Source organism: Drosophila kikkawai, chromosome 2L (assembly GCF_030179895.1).
Source record: "Drosophila kikkawai strain 14028-0561.14 chromosome 2L, DkikHiC1v2, whole genome shotgun sequence".
NCBI lineage: Eukaryota > Metazoa > Arthropoda > Insecta > Diptera > Drosophilidae > Drosophila > Drosophila kikkawai.
In genome coordinates this window covers 25,373,179-25,398,576 of record NC_091728.1, presented here as the reverse complement: position 1 = coordinate 25,398,576, position 25,398 = coordinate 25,373,179, and the positions used below count along the sequence as shown (strand labels likewise).

At 42.0% G+C, this 25,398-nt stretch overlaps 1 protein-coding gene across 6 annotated transcripts; it reads right to left on the bottom strand.

Annotated features, from left to right (window-relative positions):
* Nucleotides 1-457: 457 nt before the first annotated feature.
* Nucleotides 458-14,973, bottom strand: stj (voltage-dependent calcium channel subunit straightjacket). 6 transcript variants are annotated; one of them, XM_017174389.3, is made up of 24 exons: nt 14,263-14,973; nt 14,103-14,184; nt 13,083-13,187; nt 12,740-13,016; nt 10,863-11,257; nt 10,192-10,641; nt 9,935-10,075; nt 9,687-9,770; nt 9,279-9,335; nt 6,670-6,750; nt 6,525-6,599; nt 6,359-6,466; nt 6,219-6,290; nt 5,808-6,010; nt 5,602-5,744; nt 5,353-5,409; nt 4,584-4,674; nt 4,204-4,251; nt 3,970-4,080; nt 3,789-3,907; nt 3,481-3,620; nt 3,151-3,375; nt 2,502-3,056; nt 458-2,314 (listed from the first exon to the last, which is right to left on the bottom strand). In XM_017174389.3, exons 1-24 carry the CDS (start codon nt 14,382-14,384, stop codon nt 2,222-2,224), a joined length of 3,834 nt encoding a protein of 1,277 aa, XP_017029878.1. In that variant the 5' UTR covers nt 14,385-14,973; the 3' UTR covers nt 458-2,221. The 6 variants fall into 6 exon arrangements, with proteins under 6 accessions (XP_017029878.1, XP_017029885.1, XP_017029893.1 ...); XM_017174396.3 differs by lacking the exon at nt 9,279-9,335 and adding an exon at nt 8,090-8,143; XM_017174404.3 differs by lacking the exon at nt 4,204-4,251.
* Nucleotides 14,974-25,398: the final 10,425 nt, after the last annotated feature.

The window sequence follows — 25,398 nt, the reverse complement described above, 5'->3', positions numbered from 1 at the left end:
TGCATGGTGAATAAAACTTTGTTTGGATTTATCAAACGATGGTCGAAGAAATTCAATTACCCATATGTTAAAAAGTTTCTATAAATGTACTTATTTAGTTCGTCATACTAATCCATATTATAAGGATATTGCGTTTGGAGTCCTACTTAAAGAATTGGTTCAAAAAAGCAATCTTTTCTTTTTAAACTGGGATGCAGGTTACCTTCGTATTCTTGTAGACACCTACTAATTAACGCACCTTCTTTAACTAACCGTAGAACCATGCTAGGTATTTCTTGTACTTTTGCTTCATATCAATCAGAATTTAGCAGATTTATTTAAAGGAAACACGGATATCTCAGGCCACCAGGGCCATAATACCATAAGCTACGTGAAATATCATATTATATGTATATCGATACCATGTACCACTCTGCCTTCCCACCAGAAGACAAAAACATTTGGTTGGATTTTCGAAATTATTTTGTGTTTATTATCAGTTTCTTCTTTTAGCACATTAGACAAATGGTTTTTACTTGTATTTGATTGAATTTGAAATATGTTTATGTAATGTAGTACAATTGTGGCTGTCAGCGAGTGTGTATTTTGTATTTGTATTTCCCTTTATTTTCGTTTAGATTTTGTTTCATTTCGTTCGTGAGGAGAGTTGCAGTTTAAATTTGAGTATTGAGATCGGTGTAGAGGCATGCAGGCGCAGGCTTGGTATAAGTTTGATATTCGCTATCGTTCGTTACCCTATATATCATCGTCAATCTGAATATACAAAATGAATAAGGAATGGAAACAACCTGCGAGAGGATTAACAGAGTTCAGTGGTTAGTCGCATCTAAAAACGCGTAATGAGTTTTAGTATTAAATAGTTAATAACAAATTCTAGGCAGTTCGAATGGCACAAGTTGATTACACTACCATGGGCGACATAGGGGGCTAAAGCTTAGCAAGTTCTGCTCCAGAGATCCTCTCTATCCCTCGGCTGAGAGTTTTGCCTTTAAGATGTCGTTCGAGTTTGTCTTGGTATAAATTTCAACTAGTCAATGTTTAATTGTAGTATTAATAATAATTTAGTCACTAGATGCTGTTTACTTGCTTGTTTTTGTTACTCAATCGTCTCCGTTCTCGGCTCAGTTCTGTGGCTCGTATCAAGTAGTATTTTTAGTAATAAAAAGTTGATTTATCATTTTTGCTTTTCTTTTCTTTGTCTTTTTGGTTTTTGTAGTTTCTTCTCAAATATGTAGGTACTTGTGGGTAATGCTAGGTATCGTCATCATCAGTGTATGTATATAAAAAACAATGCGTTTAGATTTGGTTTCCGTTTCTGTCTTAGTGGTTTCCCATCCTTTAACGAATTTGTCTATAAAAGTATGTAGTTTTCTCCAAGGCTAATCTTTTCTGTTTCGGTTAGTTTCGGTTCGGTTTTTCGCCGGGCTAAGCTAAGCAAATATACAAAAGCTACTTAAATTAGCTAGCATGTATGGTTTGTTGGTACTGGGCGTAGTACTCGTAGGTATGTATGTATATATCGTATATAATGTGTGTTTGTGTGTGTATATATATAATTAAATGGTTCCATTATTAATTCATCGCCTTTACACCACCGATAGGTTTCCTTGATCCGTTCTTTAAACATAAACTCGTAGCTAAGTGTTACTTACAAATGTGGCCATCTTAGATTAGGATTAACATGCACACCCCACACCTCACACCTGCACACATTCACGCGCACACACACTCGCGCATACTATCACACAGGCACACTTAACCATGGGCAGTAGTCGGCATTTATGGTGGTACAGTGTGTGCCATAACTTTAGTCACCTCGCTGGGCTCTGGGCTTATTTCAGCTTATCAGATCTGGTTGCGAGTCGTTTAAGGCCGTTGTTGGAATTTTTGTTTCAGTTTCATGTACACAATAAATACATATATAATATATATATTCTGTCCTGTCTATTGGAAGGTCTACCATAAGCCCAGCCCGCCGGCGCACACTGTCCGTGTTCACTGTGTCGTTCCGCTTTCAACAGCAAACGCAGAGGTCGAAACGGATACTTGTATTTAGCTACTTAAGGTCTAATTTGGAAAAGTTTCTCTAGGTGACCGAAAAATATTGAACTGCGCTCAAGCGTTAGAGTAAAAAATTTCCATCTCCCTCGGATGGCCCTTCCGTATATAATACAAAAACATATATTGCCTAGATCTAAGCTAATCCCATTGTGGGCCGCCGTTACAGCCAGCGACTCAGTATGTGGCAGAGGAGCAGGAGCCCCAGATTCGCGTATACGGAGCAGGCCTTGCCGCACAGCTTGATGCTGCTCTCCTGGAGATGGCAAACGAAATTGAAAGGAATAAAATATATTAGATTCTGTTCAGATAGGAAATGGGAGGAGGAAAGGGCTAGCTGAGCTCGTCATTAAATTACTTCCGAACTGGAATTAGCCTTTCTATTATATACCCCTGATTGCCAGCTAGCCCACTCCTTGCCACAAGAAAGCCAAAGGACTTACGTTCGCATGCCGACTGATGCAGCTCTGGGGTCGCACGCGATTGAACTCCCGGGCCTGCTTGAAGCAAGCCAGCGAGTCGTTGATCGACAAGTGGTAGTCGATATGCTGCGGATTGACTGTCAGGACGAGCGTGGCGTCCCGCGGACACATCTGGTCGATGACCAGCAGAATGAGGTTACTCAGCGGAATGGGCAGGACGACAAATGGCCGCTCACATGCATGGGCTGTCATATTGTAGACAACGTTGTCCTTCTCGTTAAACAGCGTGTACAGCTCACGCTTCATATCGCAGGGCTTGAGCCGCGTTCGGTGGAGTGTCAGATACCGCAGCCAGTGATCATCGTCGTTTTTCTTCCCATGGCCCCCATTGCCATTGCCGTGGGCATGGCGCTCCGGCTCCGGCGGCGGCGCCGGCGGTGGCTCTGTATCATTGGAGTCGCCGTACATGTCCGCATAGTGGCTGGACACTCCCGGCGCCCACTGCAACAGTTGTACAATATACCACAGCGCCGTATGCAGCAGCCATTTGCCCACGCGCAGTAGATGGAACAGCGGCTGAAAAAGGGATCATTAGTTAGAGCTCAAGTTAAGACGATCCTCCATGGTTACAGAGGTTCGACTGCCCATATATAAAGCATATTCTTCATACCGAAAGCAACATGCTAGAGGCATTGTTGTCGTTCTTGGACTCGAAGCAAACCGCCTGGTAATCGTAGACAACAACCTTCCTGTACACATTCTCCTCCAGCAGCCGCTTCATGATCGCTCCGTTTACCTCCCCGAAGAATCTTCCCGTCTCGTGGACGCGGGTGGAGATGACCACATAGCCATTGTTGTCCAGTATGTAGCAGTCTTTGTCATCCACGGCACAGGCCTGTAAAGAATTAAAGTTGGGAATAATGGAGTGGGTGTAACCAATTCAAATTAACTCGCGGGAGGCATCTTGTTATTATAATGTCTTTGGTATAGCACTACTCACATTGCCGGTGATGTTGTGGAAGAGTTTGTAGAGTGCCGAGTGCTGAAACTGGAAGCCAACAACTGCAGCAGGTGCCGACTTGCCCCCTTCGCTGTGAAAGACGGCATGACTGGCCGTGACCAGGATTTCCGAATTGCTCTCTGCAGATGGAGTTACGGAAAGGTTAAAAAAATGTAATACATTTTTAATTTGGGTTGCCTAAGAACGTCTCTTTAATTGATTTGCTTGTGTATCTGCTACACCGCGGGAATCATATAAGTGATATTTATTATCTAAGATCCGGTTCTTAAAATCTGATATCAACTCACCACCCGCATCGAAGGGCACCGAGTAGACGAAGCTTTCGTCCCGCACAAAATGCTGGTCGACGGCGCGCTTGTACCAAATCTCGTCGATGGCCCGGGTGTTGTTTTTGCTGAATGTCTCGCTGCAATATTTATATAGATATACCATTGCCGTAACTAATTTTCCGCAATTTTCAGGACTTACCCAGCCCCAGATTCTTCGGCGTTGTTCGAGTGGAACTCGTGCCAGCGGGTGAGGCCGCTGTGGGTGGCCAAGAAGGCGACAGTGACTCCGAATCGCTGCTTGAACTCGTGCCTGTGCACAGAACAGATAGAAATGTTACCAGACCAAGGGCGATATGATATGTTATTTAAAAGAAAGAAAAAAAACTTAGACTAGTTAACAGGATTGAGTTTCGAAGTTTACTGTTCTCTTTACCTTGGCAACAAACCCATTAGAACGGCTATTGGGCTTGATGCGCTTGTGCTAGATTCGTGAGTGGTTTGGTATTTCATAATGAAGAGGCATTATGTTTTGTGGTATCAAGAGGTCAATAGATATTAAGAGTTCGACATGTATATAGTAGAGTAGAGTTGTGGGTGCAAAAATTCAATATGAGAAAGACATTAAACGACAGCGACCAGGAGGACGACAAAGAATCGGTATAAAATGCAAATAAAAGTGAGAAAAAGAAGGGCGTACACAGAAATAAAAAATGGTTAATATGTGCTGCCATGGCGTTGACTGTACTGGAGGTGTCTGCCAAGTCAAGCCTAGCATGGCTATAGATCCCCGAACGAGTCGCGAACGTCACTTACGTGATCTTGTCCTCCATGAAGCTGGTGGTATTGGCGTACCAGTCGGTGGCGTGGGCATCAAAAACGAGGGCCTGCATCAGCTGCCGATCGCCTGAAATCCAAAGAACACGGTCAAATCGGGCCTAATTGGTGGTGGAACATGACCAAGTAGTGGTCGCAGTGGCACAACTTGCTTTAGAACATTTTATGTTGGTTTAATAAAGTACTTTTGGCTTGATGTGAGGGACATATTAGTCCTTCGTGACATGCAACAACGATTTAAGTGTGCAAATTCCTCAGCTAACTACGGAGTAAGTCAATAAGCTACGTGGTAATCATACTTATGTTTGGAATTTAAGGTTACAATTAATATTTTAACTGGCCCAATCCATTTGGTATTAGTTCCCAGAGCAGTTATATCGATCATAGTTTACACGCGTCAGAAATACGATTTTCGGAAAATATAAATAAATAAAAAATACGATTTCCACTCCTTCTGCTTTCTCAATGAAGTGATATTTCGAAGATTTTACAACGCACTGGCTACGGAAATTTTAATTTGATGTATAATATATTACTTAGGAGAAATTCAGATCATTTCCACGTAAATTTATGTTCGAAACTAATTTATTTAAGTTTGGTTCACACTACTTAATATCCCCTGAAGGTGCAGGTGCTGAGGTTGGAAATGAGGAGAACTGTGAGTGCTACTGAAAGTGCGTTTGGATATTATGGGGGGTGCACACAACTATGACTGTGACTGTGATGACTTTTGACTTTCGTTACTCACAATAGTAGCTTTCTTTTTCATTGATTGATGGATAGCGGCCAGTTGATGAGTTGTTAGCTGTGAATTTGCATGAACATTGAAATCGCAATCGTAATTTTCGCAATTCTAGCCGTACAAAAACGGAAGAACAATGAACACAAAACGCATAACAGAGTCTGGGAAAGCGGCTGCTTATCGAGGCGATCGATCGAGTATCGAAAATAAAGGTTTGGCTTGGGACTGGCTATAGTCGGGGTCCTAGATACTTACAGAACATGGCAGCAGCGTGCTCTGGGGGCATAGCACTCCGGCTTCCCGGCCACCGCCAGCCAGGCTCAGACATGCGCTCGAGAAAGTACAGGAGTTCTATCTCTGGCGTCTTGAATGTCCTGTTGCTGTGCTTGCAGAATAGCCTGGAAAGTGCCATAAACCTCGTGAGTTATGTGTAGACATTTATAATGGCTGGAATAACTAACCAATCTGGGTGGATTTTCCATTTCTTGCCAGCAAAAAAGCTGCGCAAATTCGTGCCCTCGACATTCATGCGATGGATCTCCTGATCGGTACGAATGTCCAAGCGACTGACACCATACTGCTCCGGATAGGAAATGACCAGAGTGAAAGGTGTCTTCTTGATGGCCGTCCAGTAATATTGGCGCTTTATGCGAGTCACCCGTTTCTATAATTAATAATTATAAAGATATAAAATGGGCATTGATTGCTTTTATAATCTCACGAAGACCAAAATAAGTATATATCGTTAAAAAATTGCATTATAGATATATTTTTAAGCGGTTTAAAATTCCTATTGATTTTTAGACTTAAATATTTGGGAGCTTTCTTTTGTTAGGTTCTTTTTGTAAAAATTGCATTGGAATAATACTTACCATTTCATCGAAATGATTCTTCACCAACATCCATTTGCTGCCTGTTGATTGATTGATTATAGAATCTCTTATCTGTTAAGATAAATATGACAAAAATAAGTTATTTGTTCAGATAAAATTAATTAATTAAGAGTTCCCACCGTCATCAGCACTGGATTAAAGTCTCTGGCGGGTCGATCGTCATCCAACAGCTCGACTTCAATCATGTCAACGCTATTGTACGAAGGCTTCAATATGTAGCCTTGGAACTGAAATTATTTTATAAATTAATAACCCATTTCGAGTGAACTAAGCAAGATGTCTTACAATTGGACGAAAGTCTGGATGGAATAGTATATAACCGTTGTTGGTTACTATAAACGCATAGCCATTCACGCCAAGCTAAAGAATAAGTCATTAATTAAGACATAGTTTAAGTTTCAAGCATATAGTTTATACTATTTAAGCTTACCGTGAACGGCGACAGCAGCTTTTTAATTTCATTGATGGGCACATCCGTGCCGGCCACGCCCAGGATGTTGGCAATTCTTGTCTGTGCATGCGGAGAAGTTTTGAGATATATTTAGAGGGTCAAGTGGGGTCAAGTGAGTGGAAACGAAACATATACACAAGTCGGACTTTAAATGTTTACAAGTACAGAGAATTTATAGTTAATGGTAATTGGTTTGCATGTTAATCAAATACTGAAAAATGAATTTGAAATTTGAATTCGATAAATGGCATTGCTAGTAAAAAACGCCGTAGGGCATCTCAAAGTAAAATTCAAAGATGGAAATCAAAACGGAAACAATGACGAATGCAAATATGAGAAGCATCGTTTACTACGCAAGAACTTACGAGTACAGTCAAGAAAGTCGATTTCAAAGATTTAAATTTTAGTTAGTTTTTTTTTTTGCCTTTTTTTGTATTGATGTTTACAAAGAATTTAGTTTAAGCGTTTTTTCTGTATTTTAGCGGCTAATTACATGGCTAGCAGAGTAGTACTAAGAGCTTATGAGTACGTAGGCAGTGTGTGTCAAAAACTAAAATAGTTAACTTAAATGTTAGAATCGGAAGACAGAAAATCAGCGATAGAAATAGACGAAACGTAATGTACAATTTTCTCGTTTTAAAAACTGTACAAAAAACTAAGATTTTCAACAGAAAACGTGTGAAAGAAGCTGTTTTACACGTGTAGAGGGACCATTCTCCACGGAGAAAGTACAGTTGTGCGTGTCTGTTTGCGTTGTTAGTGTCTCGGTGTAAGAGTGTACAGTGTACAGTTTTTATACCCTTCACATAAGCATATATTGGGTTTCTGTTTTTGAGGCCGGGAATCCACAGAATCCTTGTTTGCCACAGCGAGTGAGGGGAGAGAAAGAGTTACAGAGAGGAGCAACAGACGAAAGGATTCGATCACAGATCGTTGAGTATTTTTTTGGAGCAGTATTGCAGTTTTGGAGTGTCCATTCAGCGAAGCTTTACACACACAGAGTTACAGAGAGAGTAAGAGAGAAGGTGCCGGAGAGAGTCTTAAACTAGGATTGCAAAATTAAATCATTCGGGGTTAGTACCAAGCTCCTGATCGGACAGGCTAGGAAATCATAAGCATTGCATTGCGGCCATGGATTCGGGGTGGTGGCTCGGAATTAGGCATTACACAAATCGAAACGAAAATGAAAACAAAGATTTCGAAATACTTGTGGGGGTGCTGGAAGGAAATCAGGTGGAAATCAAAAGCAGAAACAAATTTTGATCAAGTCAGACATGCGGCTCAGAGCGACAATCAAAAGTGAAAATATATTGGGGGGATTTTTTAGTTTTTGCATTTTGCTTTAGAATTAGAATTTGCAGTTGTTTTTGGGGGTTTGATTTAGATACAATTTACTCACAACTTGAAGGTTTATTTTCGCAGCCGGATTTATATCGGTCGTTAGATTAATGAGCTGTGAATTCGTATTTGTAGTATTTAATAAATCAATTTCTAGGAACGAAAGCAAACTTAAGTAGGGTTATTCTAGGGGCGGGTGGAGTGGGCGGCGTGGTGGCGTTGGTGTCGGTGGGCGGAAAGCGCGACGGGGTGCGTACAAGGGTCCTGATCCTATTCAATCTGATCTGATCTGCTCTGATCTGGTCCTGTCCAGCAGAAGGGTATAAAAACTCCATCGAGATGTGTTCTTGGTTTAAATATCTATATTTATATATAGAAATTGATCTGTTGTGGTTGTTCTTGTGTGCTCTATAGGTCCTCAGCAGCAGCAGCCTAGGGTTTCTCCGATTTTAGATCAATGTTCCATTTTACTTACTAAACATCAATGGGCGTCTAACGTTTGTTTGTTAGGGAGGTTAGAGGGGGTACGGGTTGGGGCTACCAATTAGCGCTATTGTCAATATATATTGTATATATATGAAGAGTCTAGTCGATCGCGGCTCAACCCAATTTTTCTTAGTGAAAACAACAAATGGTAAATTCTACTACTTCAAAATGCTAGATAAAATGTACTATTTATATACGTTAAGTAATCAACTAGGCATAGCTATAATTCGATAATTTGTTATAATAATTGATATAATGGTACGAGTACGGTTACGGTTATATTTATATATAGAGAAAATCAATATAGCTAGTTAGCGTTAAATACTGGACCAATTCAAATAGATTTCGTTATTGTTACATGAGAATACGTTGGATTTGGATTTGGATTTGGTATCGAACCCAGTACGTGGTCAACTATAATGTCAAAAGGTTGCTAAAGAATGCCATGGTCCTAGACCATATTAGCTAGTTTTATATACGAGTTATAGTAGTTAGTTATAGTATATATCGGTTAAATATGGATTAGGTATGCATGTATGTAGCGCAAAGTATAACAAATTGTTTACTTTTTATTTGGATATATATATATATATACGGATAATATATATACGAGTATAGAGAGCTCGATACGATATGCAATTAATTGGCGTATATATTAAACTTCATCAAGAGCAGTAAATACGTTATACGCAAAGAATTTCGTTCGAAATTTATTAAGTTTGATTCGATTGTTATTTGTTAGAATTTGGCATTATAGTTTGTACCTCACGTGTTTGCAATTCCCAGAGTGCTTCATTTATTAAAACTTCTTCGGTGATATTCTGTGGTATATAGTTGTGTATGGTTTGGTAGTAGTAGTAGTAGGTAGTAAGTATCGTGTTATATATATAACGCATAAATTATTAATACAGTAGTAGTAGTAGTAGTATAAAGTGAGTTGTTACATAGATAGGTTCAGATTGGTTTGCTGTATTTCGATTTCTTGCTTCGATCGTTAATGTGTTTGGGGGCGGCTGCTGATTCTGATTTCAGTTTTCTTTCTTTCATTTCCGCTAAGAATTTTGCAGTGCTAACTCGCTTGATAGAGTTCGATTCAATATAAATATATGAATACTCAGGTACCCCGGTGCCAGGGAACACCACGAAAGGCATTTGCATTGATTCTCACTTACCGCGTTCTCACGTCGGTCGTAGATGGGCATCGAGACGGTGGTCATGAACTGGTAAACATTCGAGTCCACAGGCTGGTTCCAGGTCTGAAATCAATGGATAAAAGCACATATTAGGAAATGTTTTAGCGACTTGAAATAACATAAAAATCAAAATCATAGATTTAAACCTCTATAAGCTTAAAAGGAAGCTCGAGCCAGCTATGGCGTTACGCATCTTATTCACTTATAATGTCTCAGAAAGAACTTACCTCCTTCATTCGTCTGTACTTCCGTCGGTGCATCTCGCTGGGCTCCAGCATTCGGTCGTGCACCTGCCAGTATTCTAGGACATCCGCTTTTTGGTACTCGCACTGATTGATGTCCCACAAATAGTCGGAGAGCTTGGTGTCCTACGCACAGAGATCAGAGAGGGAAAGGGAGAGGATGAAGTGTTTTTGGGGGAGTTCTTCGCTAACCAGGAGAGTCACATAATGTGATGACGCCACTCTGGGGCACCACTACCCACCTCGATGTCCGCATAGACCTGGGACCAAATCACCGGATGATCGTGCCTACCCAAGACCAGGGGACGGGCCATAACTGGAATGTAATTTAAGACCATCTCGCGCACCTCGGCGGTGTCGCTGAGGTGGACATAGTAGCCCTGATTCTCGCACGCCATCCACCGTATATCATCCCAATTAGCCACCTCTTTGCCAATCAGGTAGGTGAACACACGGACCGGCTTGTACGGCGGGTCACGCCAATTGTGCAACTCGAAGACCTCGCGATTGTTCTCCGGCGCCCCGTCGCCAATGATCATGATCGCCTGATTGCACTGCGCCCCGCGCGACGTCGACTTGGTATCTTCCAATATCTCGAATGCCTTTGTCAATGCAGCGGTATAATTGGCAATCGATTTGGGCTTAAACGATTCAATCCCTTCTTTCAGTTCACGTATGTTGCCCAGATTCGCCTGGATGAATTTCGAAAGTGTGTTGGTTTTTGGGTTGTGTGTTTTTTTGGGTTACCGTGTTTTGTTATCGTTTTTGGTTGCATCAATTGGGTGTGTTTGCGATCGATCGAATTTGGAATTCGAATTGCGATTTTGGTCGTGTTTGTTGCGGGGATAGACAGAAATCAAATTGTTAATTATAAATTAAATTTAAATTAGGCAAAAGGAAAATTGATATATACTTGAATGAGTGTCTCCTCGAAACATCCGACCACTGGGCTCACTTCCTTATCAAAGGTGAAGATGTTCACAAAGTCATTTGTACCTAATGTATCGAGTATCGTATTGACAACATGCTTTGCGATATCTAGCCTCTGTCCCAACATTGAACCGGATCCATCCATCAGGATAATGATATCCTTCGGACTCGTCGCCGCCTCCATATACCAGGAGCGTAGGCGGCAATCGTATAGATCGACCGGTACGTCCTTATTCCACTTCGATGCAGGGAATTGACGCATAAAGCCAGTCGAACTGCCAAAGAATTGCCACGACAATGTCGGATCGTTTTTGTAATTGTCGCGGAATATCTGATCCAAATTCTCCGACCACTGAATTGCTTTTATCACATCCGGTGCTGTGTGTGGTTTGTGGTGTGTTTTGTATGTTTTGTTCGAGGTTCAAGGCAATGAAACGGAAAGAATTTTGCAAAGAAACACAGATTAGTTGGCCTCGACTTGTGCGGACTTAATCCTAGTCGTAATCTATCTCCTCCTCCGCGGACGTTACAGTGACAGATGGTGTGTTGTAGCAGTTGTACTGGGTTCGTGTGCTGGTGGCTCAAGTTGGGTGTTGTACGGTTTTTGGCAAGCATTCCGAGTGTTTTTCGGCAGTGCAGCCGGAGCATTCGCATTCGCATTCCCATTGGCGTTGGACCCGGGCGCGACGTCAACGTACGCATTGCACAGCCAGCGGCCCCGGCGGAATTATACAATTTACGGATCGGCTCTGACGGGAACGGATCCCATCTCGCGAAGCATTAGGTACGGTGGGGTTTGGGCCGGGCAGCGCAGTGCGTTGCTTGACACGTGCACGCGTCCCTCGCACGCATTGACGCAAGCGGTTTGGAAATCGAAAAAAATCAAGAAAGGGATTCCTAAAACTGATTCGATTTGATTTAGACTGATGGATTCAGTAAACGAAGCAAAAAATATTCGTTATTTCTTAACTATTTTTATAATTGAAAAATTGTAAAATGTTATTAAAAGTGTGTTCTCATTAGAATAACATTTTGCATAAGGTCATGACTGTGATATTTTGATCTATGAAAACTATCTCTTATTTATAATTCCCAATTAGTTCTAGTGTTTTATTTTAATATTTTCTTCCTTTTCCTTCCTTTTTAGCTTGAATTTCCAACTAGTTTCAGTATTTTAATTCAACATTATTTTCCCAAAGTTATTTTTAAAAACTGCATGGCTTTATAGCCCCAATAAAAACCAAATCAAAATGTAGAGTTTGTTTCAGGAATCCCTTCGAGGAAAAAGAGGCGCAGCGTACGGCTTATATGGCATACAGAAAAAAAAACAACGATTACGGGCAAGCGAGCTAGCAAACAGCTAAAGAGCGAGTGAGCGAGCGAGCGACAGAGATAGAGAGATAGAGCGAGCTAGCTAGATGCGATTTCTGGGTACTACTTTTAGGTAGCTAGACTGAGACGGAGAGTGTTTGGTAAGTTTTTTTACTGGTGTTTGACTCGAAAAGCATTACAAAGAGTCCTGATCTTATGCTCCAATTGGATCGAACGATAACATTTCCTTAAAAAGTCTTTCGAATAATGTTTACAAATTAAATGGACTACAAGAACAATTAATTATCAACATTACAAAATTGTTTCATTAACTGTTCATTATATCTTTCGTCTTAAATGACTTATGTATATGAACCGGCGAGTTCGATCACAAAAGGTATAAGAACAGGACCTTTCACACAAATACAACAACAGGCCACAATTACAGTTACATTAGAGAGAGAAAGAGATACACAGAGACAGAGTGAGAGATAGAGAGAGCGGAGAGAAGAGATACACGGATTATGGTGATGATGGATTATTCCAAACCTCGATCGAACACATTGACCGGCACGTGAACCGAGCTGACACTGAAGTTGACTGGAGTGTTGTGGAACTCCGGGCGCGGCTCCAGAACCACCACCTTCGGCTGCACGTAGATCAGCGGCTCGCCAATATCCTTGTCCATGTCCGGGGCCGGCGTGGGTATGGGCGGTATGGGGTCGCCGGGCTCCAGCATCTCCTTGGCATTGTAGTAGGAGAACATCTTGTCCGCCATATCGTTTTGGTGCGACAGAGCCGTATTCTCAGCCGTGTCCATAATGCGCTGAATATATGGTGTTCCAGATTGGTTAGTTTCCTGAATGGATTAAGAAATATGGTAGCAACATACCCGCACAGCGCTGACCTTCAGATCCATCATCATTTCGATTTCCTTGGCCATCGAATCGACAATTGAGGCGCCATTCCGTGATACCACCTTCGCGTCCTTGAAATGCTGTTTAAGGTTCAATAAGAGATTAAACTAACTCATATTTTAAGGGGTTTTCAATGGGTTCCCCTAGCTTTGCATATATATTATTCCTGTTTGTATGCCGTTTTATTGTATTACTTCATTATTATTTACAAAACCATACTGTCTTTGGCATTCCCTTCTTTGCCCAAAGCGGAACCACCCCGTTAAACCCATTTGGAGGCCCCAGTGGGGCCATCGACAAACACATTTACATGCATAACGAACATTATAAGCAGTTGGCGCCAATGCGCTTGTAGTCCATGTGTGAAACAATTTCATTTGTAAATCCAATTGCGCTGCCTAAAAATAAATTACCAGCTGTCCTGGCCACTGGCAGCGCACTGACCTCATATGGGCATGGAGACCCTTAGGCGGCCAAAAATAAGTTTTCCATCGTATTAGACCTTATTATACTCTTCTTAGAAGATATTATAATTATATATGTGAATTGTCTATATATTTTTTGATTTAAGTGGATTAAAATCTAGGTATATATCTATTTTGTTGTAACAATATATCTGATATCTGTGTTAAATCAAGAACATATGAGCATTTACGATTTGACCCACTGCCTTACATTTCCAAAACTTCACTTTTCTGTCTCAAAACTAATTATTATTACCCCATTGTATAGATTTTCCCAGGGCATTGAAACTTCGGCCTACTGCCTTAGAATCTCAGCTTTACATTTTTTATAATTGCCGCTCGGGCTAGCAGCCTTTAACCCAAATACGGAGCCGAAGCCTCAGCCTCAGAGAGACGTCAACAAGGAGCGCACAAAAACAGAACCGAAAAAGTGGAAAACGGGAAACGTAGAACGGAGAACGAGGAAAGGGAAGAGGTGAGCAGGGGAAAAAGCGGAGCGGCGGAAAAATCAATAAAATGCTCTTTGCTCACATTTTGAACCTCCTTGCGCCTGGTGATGAAATCGCCCAGATGAAACAGCTCCGTGCCCAGTTTGTCGGCCCACGAGTGAACGCTGGATGGGTGGGAAGATTGGGGATTACTGTAGCATTATCCCTGGACAGGATATATCCGTTACTCCGGCGAAACTCACAGATTGTAGTTGATGTTCTCGGCTGGCTGCAGGTTGACGCACGGGGCCAAGCAGACCAGAACGGAGAGCAGGCCGAGGCAGAGGCGCCAGCAGGCCAGGAATCTGGTTAGGAGCCAGGCCATGGTTGCCCCGGATGGCCCGATACTTGCGATCTACTAACTGCTGATGATGACGGCGGGGGTCGATCCAGCGGGAGCGCGACATAAATACCAGGCGATGCGTTTTTCGTAGCCTACTTCGCTGCGGCGCTCACACACTCACGCACTCGAGCTGGCCACACACATATCCCGTTAGCCCGTTAGCTCGGTTCTGGCCACCTGCCTTGGCCCTTCGCAAACATATCCCCCGATCTCCGGCACTGGATCACTGCTATATTGTGTATATATTTCACTTTTCCCTAGGCACTGGGTCGGCTCAGCATATTCTGTCCCTTGGAATTTTCACTAGTTTTCAATAATTTTCTCCGCGAGCCACCACTTTTCGGTGTGTGTGTGTTGTTGGCCAGCGAAAACTTTTCTCTCTACACTGTCGTGGCCCGTTTTGACGTTTCCCTGACATTTCTGGGCCAGCTTAAAGCTCGATGCATGGGTTTCCTTAAGTAGGAAGAGGACGACCCTAGTTCGTCCTCAAAAAGCATTCTCCGCACTCTTCTGGTCGCTCAGTGCGCCTGCTCTGACGTTTGGCGATTCTGCGCTTGGGGTTTGTTTACCTCGACGGGCGTTCTACAGGTGTTTGTTTACCTGCCGTGTTGACATGCGTGACCTGCCAGCTGGCCGAACATATGTTGCTCGTTGACAGTTCTGGGAATTCCCGAGCTTTCCACAGCCAGGCTTTTGCGCGAGAGAAGCTTGACTGCCGTTGGCCGGAAAGCCCATTCAAATTGAGTTGGTAAAAGAGTTCAATAGGGGGATTATCAGTTGATGATGCTAAGTGGTGATTCGATTTGAAAGATAATGTAATGCAGTTTACACTTGAAGTGCTTTTAGCATTCTATTTATGTATATGGATATGGTCAAATAAATACAGTGGCTCACAGCTAAAAGTATGCAGTGCATACTTTTAACTTTAAACGCCCATAGCGGTAAAACTATAAGGAATATTGGAATAAACAAGGTGCCAAATGAAAGATTAACTTATTTAGAATACGGTAACAAAATCATTTATTTTCAAAAACGGCTTAAACACAAACAAAACTTTAAAAATGAAAAATACAGCTTATATTCAGCTCACAGCTTATTTTATGCAGTCTCAAAAATGTTCAAAAAATAAGGAAAAAACTCAAAAATATAACGTTTTTAATATTTGGTATGGTAACCATTATTGTCAACGAAATCTTTCAGCCTTTTCGGTATTGATTCAACCAATTTTTGTGTGACTTCTGACGAGATCTTTCCCCACTCCTTCATTAGGGCATCTTTTAAATCATTTTTGTTAGAAATATGGTAATTTCTAATATTATTATCCAAAATGGCCCATAAATTTTCAATAACGTTGAGGTCCGGTGACTGAGCCGTTGTGGACAACGTGAGGGCAATTGTACAGCAACCACATCCGCACAATTCCAGCCTTGTGCTTTGGATCATTATCCTGATTAAAGCGGAAATTGACTTTTATTCCAAGATCCTCGGCACTTTGGACCAAATTGTCCTTTAATATTTGAAGGTATGCTTTTTTATCCATTATCGATTCAATAAAAGTCAGTTTTCCAGGGCCAGCAGCTGACATACGGGCCCAAACCATCACGCTGCCACCGCCGTGCTTTACCGTTGCCTTCAGGTTCTTTGGTTCAAGCTCTGTATTGGGCTTCCGCCATACATATATTAAATTTTGATTCGTCTGCAAATATCACACTTTTCCAGAAGTCGGGGGTCTTGGAAAGGTGATCTTTTGCATATTTTAGGCGAGCTAACCTATTCTTTGGGCTTATGAATGGCTGTTGTGCGTGGACTCATTTTAAAAATCGCCTATCTGGAGTCGTTGAGATTAAGAAAATAAAGAAGAATGGCAAAGCTAGCAACGCCAAAAAAACGGAAAAATTCCATGGAATTTCCAGCGTAGTTACTGAGAAAACTAACTGCATAAAATAAGCTGTGAGCTGAATATAAGCTGTATTTTTCATTTTTAAAGTTTTTTTTGTGTTAAAGCCGTTTTTGAAAATAAATGATTTTGTTACGTTATTCTAAATAAGTTAATCTTTCATTTGGCACCTTGTTTATTCCAATATTCCTTATAGTTTTACCGCTATGGGCGTTTAAAGTTAAAAGTATGCACTGCATACTTTAAGCTGTGAGCCACTGTAGGTACTTCTTCATGATTGCTCGTTTTAACTACATGAGGTGAAGCGTTCTTATCCGTGCTTAAAATGTTTAAGCTGATTTCTTCCTGAAAATACTGATGAGAGTTAAATTTGTTTTTTTTTTTTTATTAATTTAATACATGATGAAGTTCTAATAGAATATGTAATTTAGCTATGGATTTCTATTGCGTGCTTTTCCAACTACATCGCTCTCAGCTCTTTCTGCCAGAAGTCGCTCCTTTAGTAAAGGATTCCAGATCACCTAAGAGGTTGAGAGATGGCGAGCTTTTTTTAACGTGGTGTCCCCAGGAGGCCTAATCCACAGGTGGGTAAGCACATAAACTTCGAGACAGATATCTTTTTTAGCGCCTGAAACAGTCTATATTTAAATGTCTACTGAAAGGTGAGACCTCTATCACCAGCTGCAACAACATGGATATCGTATCCACCTTGGTGGATATCGCTGGGTAAGACCTTTCTAGGAAGCTATTGGGAATTTATAAACTAACCCCTTAAATTGCCACTTGGGATTTTGGTGGCTAGGTCGCGACTCAGCTGAGATGTCAGCAAGAGGAGGACCTGGAGGAAATCAAATACACTTCTGCCCACAATTATACCACACCCCGAAAATTGTACTTTCGTCCCTCGTAGGAAAATCTGGAAGCATATTACAACAAAATCGAGTAACCTTCCAACTAATTGCCCAAAAAATTGTACAAAAATTAAGAAATTTAAAAGTGGACAACAATTTGATGGCCGTTGTGGCAGACGGCTATTCAGTTAATTACACGTTAACTGCTCATATCCCAAATGTCCCTCTCCTATGGGACGCTTTGCATTGCAAAGCAGCTTTAGAGAAACAATTCCCAAGCCATATAATAAAACTAAATTATTTGTTTAATAAAATGTACTCGTTATTTAGCAGATCAAGTTTTATTGATGAAATACTAAAACTGAAATCTGAAGTCCAAAATTTCTGCCCTTCAATGCTTGAAGACACACTCATAAGGGAGATATCGAAAATTGAGGTACTTGGTGAACAATATTTTACTTGTTGTCCAGAAGACAATATCTTCGATGTCAGACTTGCGAACAACGATGCTCTTGAGACAACAGGGCAAAAGTGGCAAGATGCGTTGCGCGAGCCCATAAAGGCATTCCCGAGGCAAATCCAACGATCGAAAGAATTCTTTGCCTACTTAATAGGAGCTATGGCCACAAAAAAAAAACGCGCCAAAACTCTCACCTCCTGGGTGGCGTGGAAGAGAGTTTCTTGCCCGTATAGTTGCGTCGCTCGGTCTTGCCTGCAGTGCTTCCTGTAAGTCAATATTCTATATATTCAGCTCATTATAGTCTAAGGGCCACTCACTTTGGGCTGCCACAGGAATAGTCTCTCCGAATAGCAAGAAGCTTGCTTCTTCCCCAGTCCTAAAAGTTAACCATAGCATAGTCCGTGCGAAAGCCTCGTCGATCGATGGCGTAGATGATATTCGCTTGGCATTCGTAAAATCCTGGAAAATTAGAAATTGTGAAACAAATCAAATTAATAAAACAACCAGCCAGATGATTATCAATTTAGAAACGCCAACGCCAGCGCCTTCCAGATCATTAGGGCCACCCCCTCTGGGGGGTGGCAATATTTTGTAACTGTGGTTGTCGTATCCATTTTGTCCAGGGTCGAAACGTACATGAGGGCCCTTTGGCCTCGGTTGCCTATTTTTACTCCAAATGGTGGAATTACAGCCAAATCGACGAACAATTATATTTTTAATAATTATATAAAATATTTATTAAATTAACAGTAAGTGTTAATTTTGCAAATAAGGATCTACTTTCTTTTTATGTAGTACCCCATATCTCAATCGCATACGTCCAGGTTGGCGTTAAAATTGCCTTGAGCAGCAAAACTTTCGTCGAAGGCTGGAGGCTTTTGGAACTCCCGACATCGCCTCAGGCTCTAATATATGTTGATTAGCCTGGTAGGCCTACTGGCGACAAGCTGTGTGTGTTCCGGCGCTTCATCCAATGGTGTCGACAGCCACATAAGTGGTGGAATCGTCGGCGCCTGGTATTCAGCAAGTGGTTCTCCATCTCTGTCTTGTTCCGGCGCTTCATCCAATGGTGTCGACGTCCTGTACCACATAAGTGGTGGAATCGTCGGCGCCAGCTCTTCAGCAAGTGAAGGCGCTGCTTCACGAATCAGAAACCACGTCAGTGGTGGTGGCCCCAGTCGGGCTGCTGGTGTTGGCGCTGGCTCTGGAGCTGCTTCCGGTGGAGCTGAATTTTCCGTCTGAGCCGCAAATTCTATAACAACAGAATTTTTAGAGACTGCAACCTTTGCGCAAAACATGTCTTTTAAAAGTGAACACACCACAAGCACAAACTAACCAATTAGTTAACCAATTTGAGTATCTGGACTTCTACTCCTCCATTGTTGGCGTCCCAGCACTTTTCGAGAGCACGGCTCACGATGGGTAGGTTTTCACTTTTTTCTATGCGTCAAGGGCACGGCCGACGACATAAAAGTCGAAGAGGAAGAAGAAAAGGCTGTGAAGAGGCGCCAAAGAAGCGCAACACCAAGCTTCACGAGTTGATGGAATCCGACGGATAATGTGTTACAGTGGATTAGGCCTATTAGGGAACGCGCCAATCACCCTACCTCAATGGTGGTGCGGATATGGGCATATCCACTGTCGCTGGACGTGGCCTCGTTATCGTCGTCGTCCTTGCTGCCACCGCCACCACCAATACTATTTCGGCTTAGCCTAGGAACGGATTTCCCCGCCTCTACTGCGACGATTATTACTTGGATTGCCGCCCATCACGGCGCGCAGCTTGGCCTCCAGACTCCTGGCCTTCTGGTCAATTGCTTCCTGTTCCCGCTCCAAGACCTCCTGCCAGTAAATGCAGAGATGAAGTGTCTATTAACAAATGCCAAACTCGTTAAGGTCTACTAAAATATCGAGACTTATACGAAGGCCCTAGATCTTCCAAGAAATAAAGACAGGTGATGACTCCTTGTTGCTGACTTACCCTTTGCTCCTTTTGGAGGACTTGGACGATCGACGGCCGAAAACTGAATAATTCCCAAAGGCTGGAGCTCGCCAATCTGAAAACCATTCACAGGTGTCGTAAAGGTCGTAAGGTTTGCACGTTGCGCAAGTAGGTGGCGTTAAAGTACGCCACGTATAAAAATCACCGTCGCACTGCTTGCGAGTTTTAGAACAAACGAACACAGCGCCAATAGATGTGAGCGGCTAAAATCGAACTTTGCACTTGGCATTTGAGACGGCAGGGGGCGTGTTCGAAACCGTCCCAGCTATATAGCTAAAACGTCCCAGCTATATAGCTAAAAATCTCAGCTATATAGCCAAATCTAGCTACTAAACGCACACCTTTTTTTTTCGTCGTTTTCAACACATAAACGTGTTCCACATGCACCTTCAATTTACCAACACTTCAAACACACTTTCAAGAAACTTACGCCTACTGCGATTTTAAAAATGAGCCTTTTAGATTTGAATTTGTCGTACTTTTCAAAGCTGGGGTTCCAGGACTCGTGGATCCTGGACATTGTGGACGATCCCGCCCGCCCGAGCGGGGTCTTGTTCAACAACAATGCAATGACCAAAATGAAGGAGGCATCTGCAAACAGGTGCTTCTACCTGATGCTGGACGTCATCCACATTAAATCGCTGAGTATATATCCGGAATACATATATTACATATATATTATGTGTAGTATATACGTGTAGTATTCCTTGCAGCCGGTCGCCGCGCACATGATGCTGATCCTGGCCACCACGGAGGACGGCAGAATAAACCAGGTGGTGGTATGTATATAAAAACACATGTATACATGTATATATATAAATATTTTATATTATATTATTTCTTTCACAGAAACACAAGCAATTTAACGCTACGGAAGTTCTCGACTGCCTCGAATGCGTCCTTAAAAACGTGTGGGAGCAGGGCCTGCACCAGCTGGGTCTCGTGGCCGACGAGGGATTCCCGGTGCTTACTGATCACCGGCACCTGCAAAACAGGTTGACGGCGAAGGGCCACGTGGACGTGGTCCTAGAGGACGTGCACAAGTCGCCCGTCTTTGAGAAAGCCGACTACAAAGAAAAATTCGAGGTCATACGAAAGGTTGCCAAGGACCTGCCCAAATCGCCATGGAGCAGGACGGAGGCGGAGCTGAAGGTGTTGGAACGGGTGGTGGTCCTCCGTTTCGATGTGCTGGACAACCCCGTTCCACTTGCAAGTCGCCAATAACAACCTTCTGGAGCGGGTGGGCAGGAAATTGGCCACGGTGGCGTCGGCCATAATGGCGGAGGCATTCAGCAAGAACAAAAGCCTCAAGGGGCAATTACTGGAGACCCATAAGCTCCTAAGAAGGGTCATGTGCCTCCTGTGTCTTATAGAGAAACTAGACATGGTTTAAAATTAATAATAAATAAAATTTAAAATAAAATTGATCGATTTGGTCCATTTTTTTTCGTCGTTTTCGACACATAAACACATTTACCAATATTTGTTGTGTATACAGTTTGACAGTTGCAGTTTTGCATTCCCAGCTTTTCATATTTTATACATTTCCCGATTGTTCCTATGGCAGCTATATGATATAGTTGTCCGATTTTCATAAAATTAAAAACGAAATTCTAAAATAATATAAACTGACCTTATCTCAAAAATTATAAAAATATGTTGAAAAACAGCCAAGATATAATTTTTTTCTAATAATAGGATTGACAATTATTATTAATTTCCTTTGGCTAAAATTATAATATCCTTAAAGGGGCTTCGTTTCGTTTTAAATTTATTTTACTATATTATTTTAATTATTTACATTTTTTTTATTTTAATGCACATAAATCCATAATTTTATATGATAATTTTTATCGACTTTTCTAACGATTGCCCTGGGCCGTTTTTTGGCGTTTACCGACACTGTAAACGATTTTCGACACTAAAGCGTGGCGTCGGTATCGGAATAAAAATAAAGACATTCTGCAACGCCATTCAGGGCGCGCAAGTTCAAACGCTTGGCATTGGAGTTGTGCTGATCCATATTCAGCATAATGATGGTATAGGCCAGACGGAAGGTAGCGTCCACGTTGGCAAAGGGCCCTTGGTTTTGATTCTTTCATTGATAGGATTAAAGGATTAATATATATATAAAATAGATTATAGAAAGACTTACATGCCAAGTATCACAGAAGTGTTCCAGCACCAGAAAGATCAATGGAGCCTCGCGGAGCAACCGGAAGGTCTCCAAATGAAGACGCAGCGCCTGGTCCACTTTTAGACCTGTAAAGTCAAAGGAGTCCAAAAAGTCCATCTGGATGTTCGAGTCCGACATTCTTCTTCTTCAAAATATATTCGCCAATCATATTCGTGTCCAGGCCGGGATTCTCGCGCAGGAACACGGCCACCTGCATGGGATCTAGCTCGGCATTCAGGGATTCCATGTTTTTGGTCGCCGCAAAGTTCCGCTCAATGCAATGAAAGCGAAGATTTTAACTTGTAGCGGCGAGCAGTGTTGCAAAGGATGCGATAGCAGAATTATCGATAAGTCGCGCCAAAATCGATATTGAATATAAATCACGTGGAAAGTTGAACAATGGATCCAAAAAATGTAAGTATTAATTATTTTAAATGCATATTAATTACTTAATATCCCATCTCTTCTCTTTTCAGGCAGCGCTTATCCTAGATAATTTGAATGCCGCGCATACAGACAATAGTCTCCATATTTGCGGTAAGTTTAAAAACTTAAAGAAGAAGGAGGTATCTGCAAACAGGTGCTTCTACCTGATGCTGGACGTCATCCACATTAAATCGCTGAGTATATATCCGGAATACATATATATTATGTGTAGTATATACGTGTAGTATTCCTTGCAGTCGGTCGCCGCGCACATGATGCTGATCCTGGCCACCACGGAGGACGGCAGAATAAACCAGGTGGTGTACAGCAAGGTGGTATGTATATAAAAACACATGTATACATGTATATATATAAATATATTATATTATATTAATTCTTTCACAGAAACACAAGCAATTTAACGCTATGGAAGTTCTCGACTGCCTCGAATGCGTCCTTAAAAACGTGTGGGAGCAGGGCCTGCACCAGCACCTGCTGGCCCTCGTGGCCGACGAGGGCCCGAACAACGTGCTCTTAAGGGAGGCGGGATTTCCGGTGCTCACTGATCTGCAAAACAGGTTGACGGCGAAGGGCCACGTGGACGTGGTCCTAGAGGACGTGCACAAGTCCGTCTTTGAGAAAGCGGACTACAAAGAAAAATTCGAGGTCATACGAAAGGTTGCCAAGGACCTGCCCAAATCGCCATGGAGCAGGACGGAGACGGAGCTGAAGGTGTTGGAACGGGTGGTGGTCCTCCGTTTCGATGTGCTGGACAACCCCGTTCCACCTACAAGTCGCCAATAACAACCTTCTAAAGCGGGTGGGCAGGAAATTGGCCACGGTGGCGTCGGCCATAATGGCGGAGGCATTCAGCAAGAACAAAAGCCTCAAGGGGCAATTACTGGAGACCCATAAGCTCCTAAGAAGGGTCATGTGCCTCCTGTGTCTTATGGAGAAACTAGACACAGACACCGGCATTGTTTAAAATTAATAATAAATAAAATTTAAAATAAAATTGATCGATTTGGGCCGTTTTTTTCGTCGTTTTCGACACATAAACACATTTACCAATATTTGTTGTGTATAAAGTTTCACAGTTGCAGTTTTGCATTCCCAGCTTTTCATATTTTATACATTTCCCGATTGTTCCTATGTCAGCTATATGATATAGTTGTCCGATTTTCATAAAATTAAAAACGAAATTCTAAAATAATATAAACTGACCGTATCTCAAAAATTATAAAAATATGTTGAAAAACAGCCAAGATATCATTTTTTTCTAATAATAGGATTTATAATTATTATTAATTTCCTTTGGCTAAAATTATAATATCCTTAAAGGGGCTTAATCGATTTAAATTTATTTTTTACTATATTATTTTAATTATTTACATTTTTTTGCTGCCCAAAGCAGCAACAGTTTACATCCACGGCGACTACTCAAACATATGTCTAGTTGTGATTGATGCAACCCGGTCCCAATTCCCCGATGACTGGCAGTTTGAGGTATGCAAAGGCATTACAGCCTCACGGGCTGGTAACTTTGAGTTTGCGAAGAAAGCCCACGCTTATCTGGGACGTCTCTCGGATCCGGATATAATAATGACCATTTCCTGTGGCGATATCTCTGTTGCTCTGGATAACATGGCTTATATGTTCTCACCCACTGAGTTTAGACAGTTGCACTTAAAGGCCAGTATCCTGGCTACCTCGCGATTCAATGGTTTCAGCTGCTATCCCAATCCGGAGCCAACAGAAAACAGGAAACACATATTTGGTCCAGTCGCTTTCAACAACAAAGACGAAATTCTAATAGGGGATTACGTAGTTCCTGATTTGGCTAAGATGGCGGCAGAAGAACGACAAACCCGACTTCAGGTCCTTAATATTTGGAGGTGCGATCCTTTAGGATTCCTGACCCACAACGCTGTTGATTTGCAAGGGGACCGCAATCCCAACTATCCAATATCCCAATACAGACTTTCTACCAGCACTAACGACTTGAGAATTCTCAAAGCCTGCGGAGCGTTTGCCCGAGGTCCAAGTATTGGAATACCCAGGGACTTTTTGGACACAACCTTGGGATACGCCTCTGTGATGCTTGGACTTACTAACTGGTATTTGGTGGACATGGGATGTACACTGTTCGAACACAATTACATTTCACGTTATGAGGGTTATTACACGCATCTCGAATTTAAAGGCATTTGGGAAAAAATAACTTCTTTATTTGTGATCGATTTTGGGGAGATGAATATTAATTCATTCCTGGAGGAAAGCCTGAAAAAAGTTGGTAGGATAATGAACTTCAGTCAGCAGGAGGAATCATTGGAAGCGGACTGGACAAAGACACACTTTAGCGGTAATGTTCCTTGGTGGTTTGTTGGGGCTATTGCTGCCACATTTGGGCAAAACTTCAAAGTAAAAGCACGCGTCGATTTTAAACAAAATGAAATAGGATGGCGGATAAATGCAGAAAATAACGAGCAATATGATCTAGGCATTCTTACTGCGTCCAGCAAGTACGAACAGAAAGTGTTAAGGAGTCGTGGGCCCTATTTCCCCATACTTACCACGAAATCGAATGGAACGAATAGTTTGACCCATAACATGATCTCGTGGGACATGAACCGTCTGCTGGATGGAAAAAAGTACGAATTATCTAATATCTGTCACAGAGGAAACGTTGATTTCAATGGAATCGTAGAACTAAATATCCTAATTTTGCCAAAAGCCTATGAGTATGAATCGGTAAACGCTTTTGTAGCTTGCGACAACAGAATCATGGGGGATGATCCAAATTATTGGCCTCAGGTTACAGGTCTGGAATTGTTCTATATGGGCAAGGATTATCTTGATTGGCTTGGAACGGTTCCAGAACTGCAGGAAGAGATGGAAGGATCAAGACCATTGATACAGGACACATATCCAAGGCACTGTAATTAAAATTAAAATGAGTAAAGAAAAAAAGAAAAGAAAAGAAAAGAAAAAGAAAAAAAAAAAAAATCCGCCAATTGGCGGGGTACTATTGATCTGGAGCACACCGCCAAGCCTGGTCGACCCCCATCAAACAACAGGCGAAACTCTACGGTCTGGCCCTCTTTATATAGGGCCTGGCCGAGGATTAGTGTGCCTGCATTATTGTGAGAGATTTATCCTGTTTGGTGTGACCATCGCAAGTAAG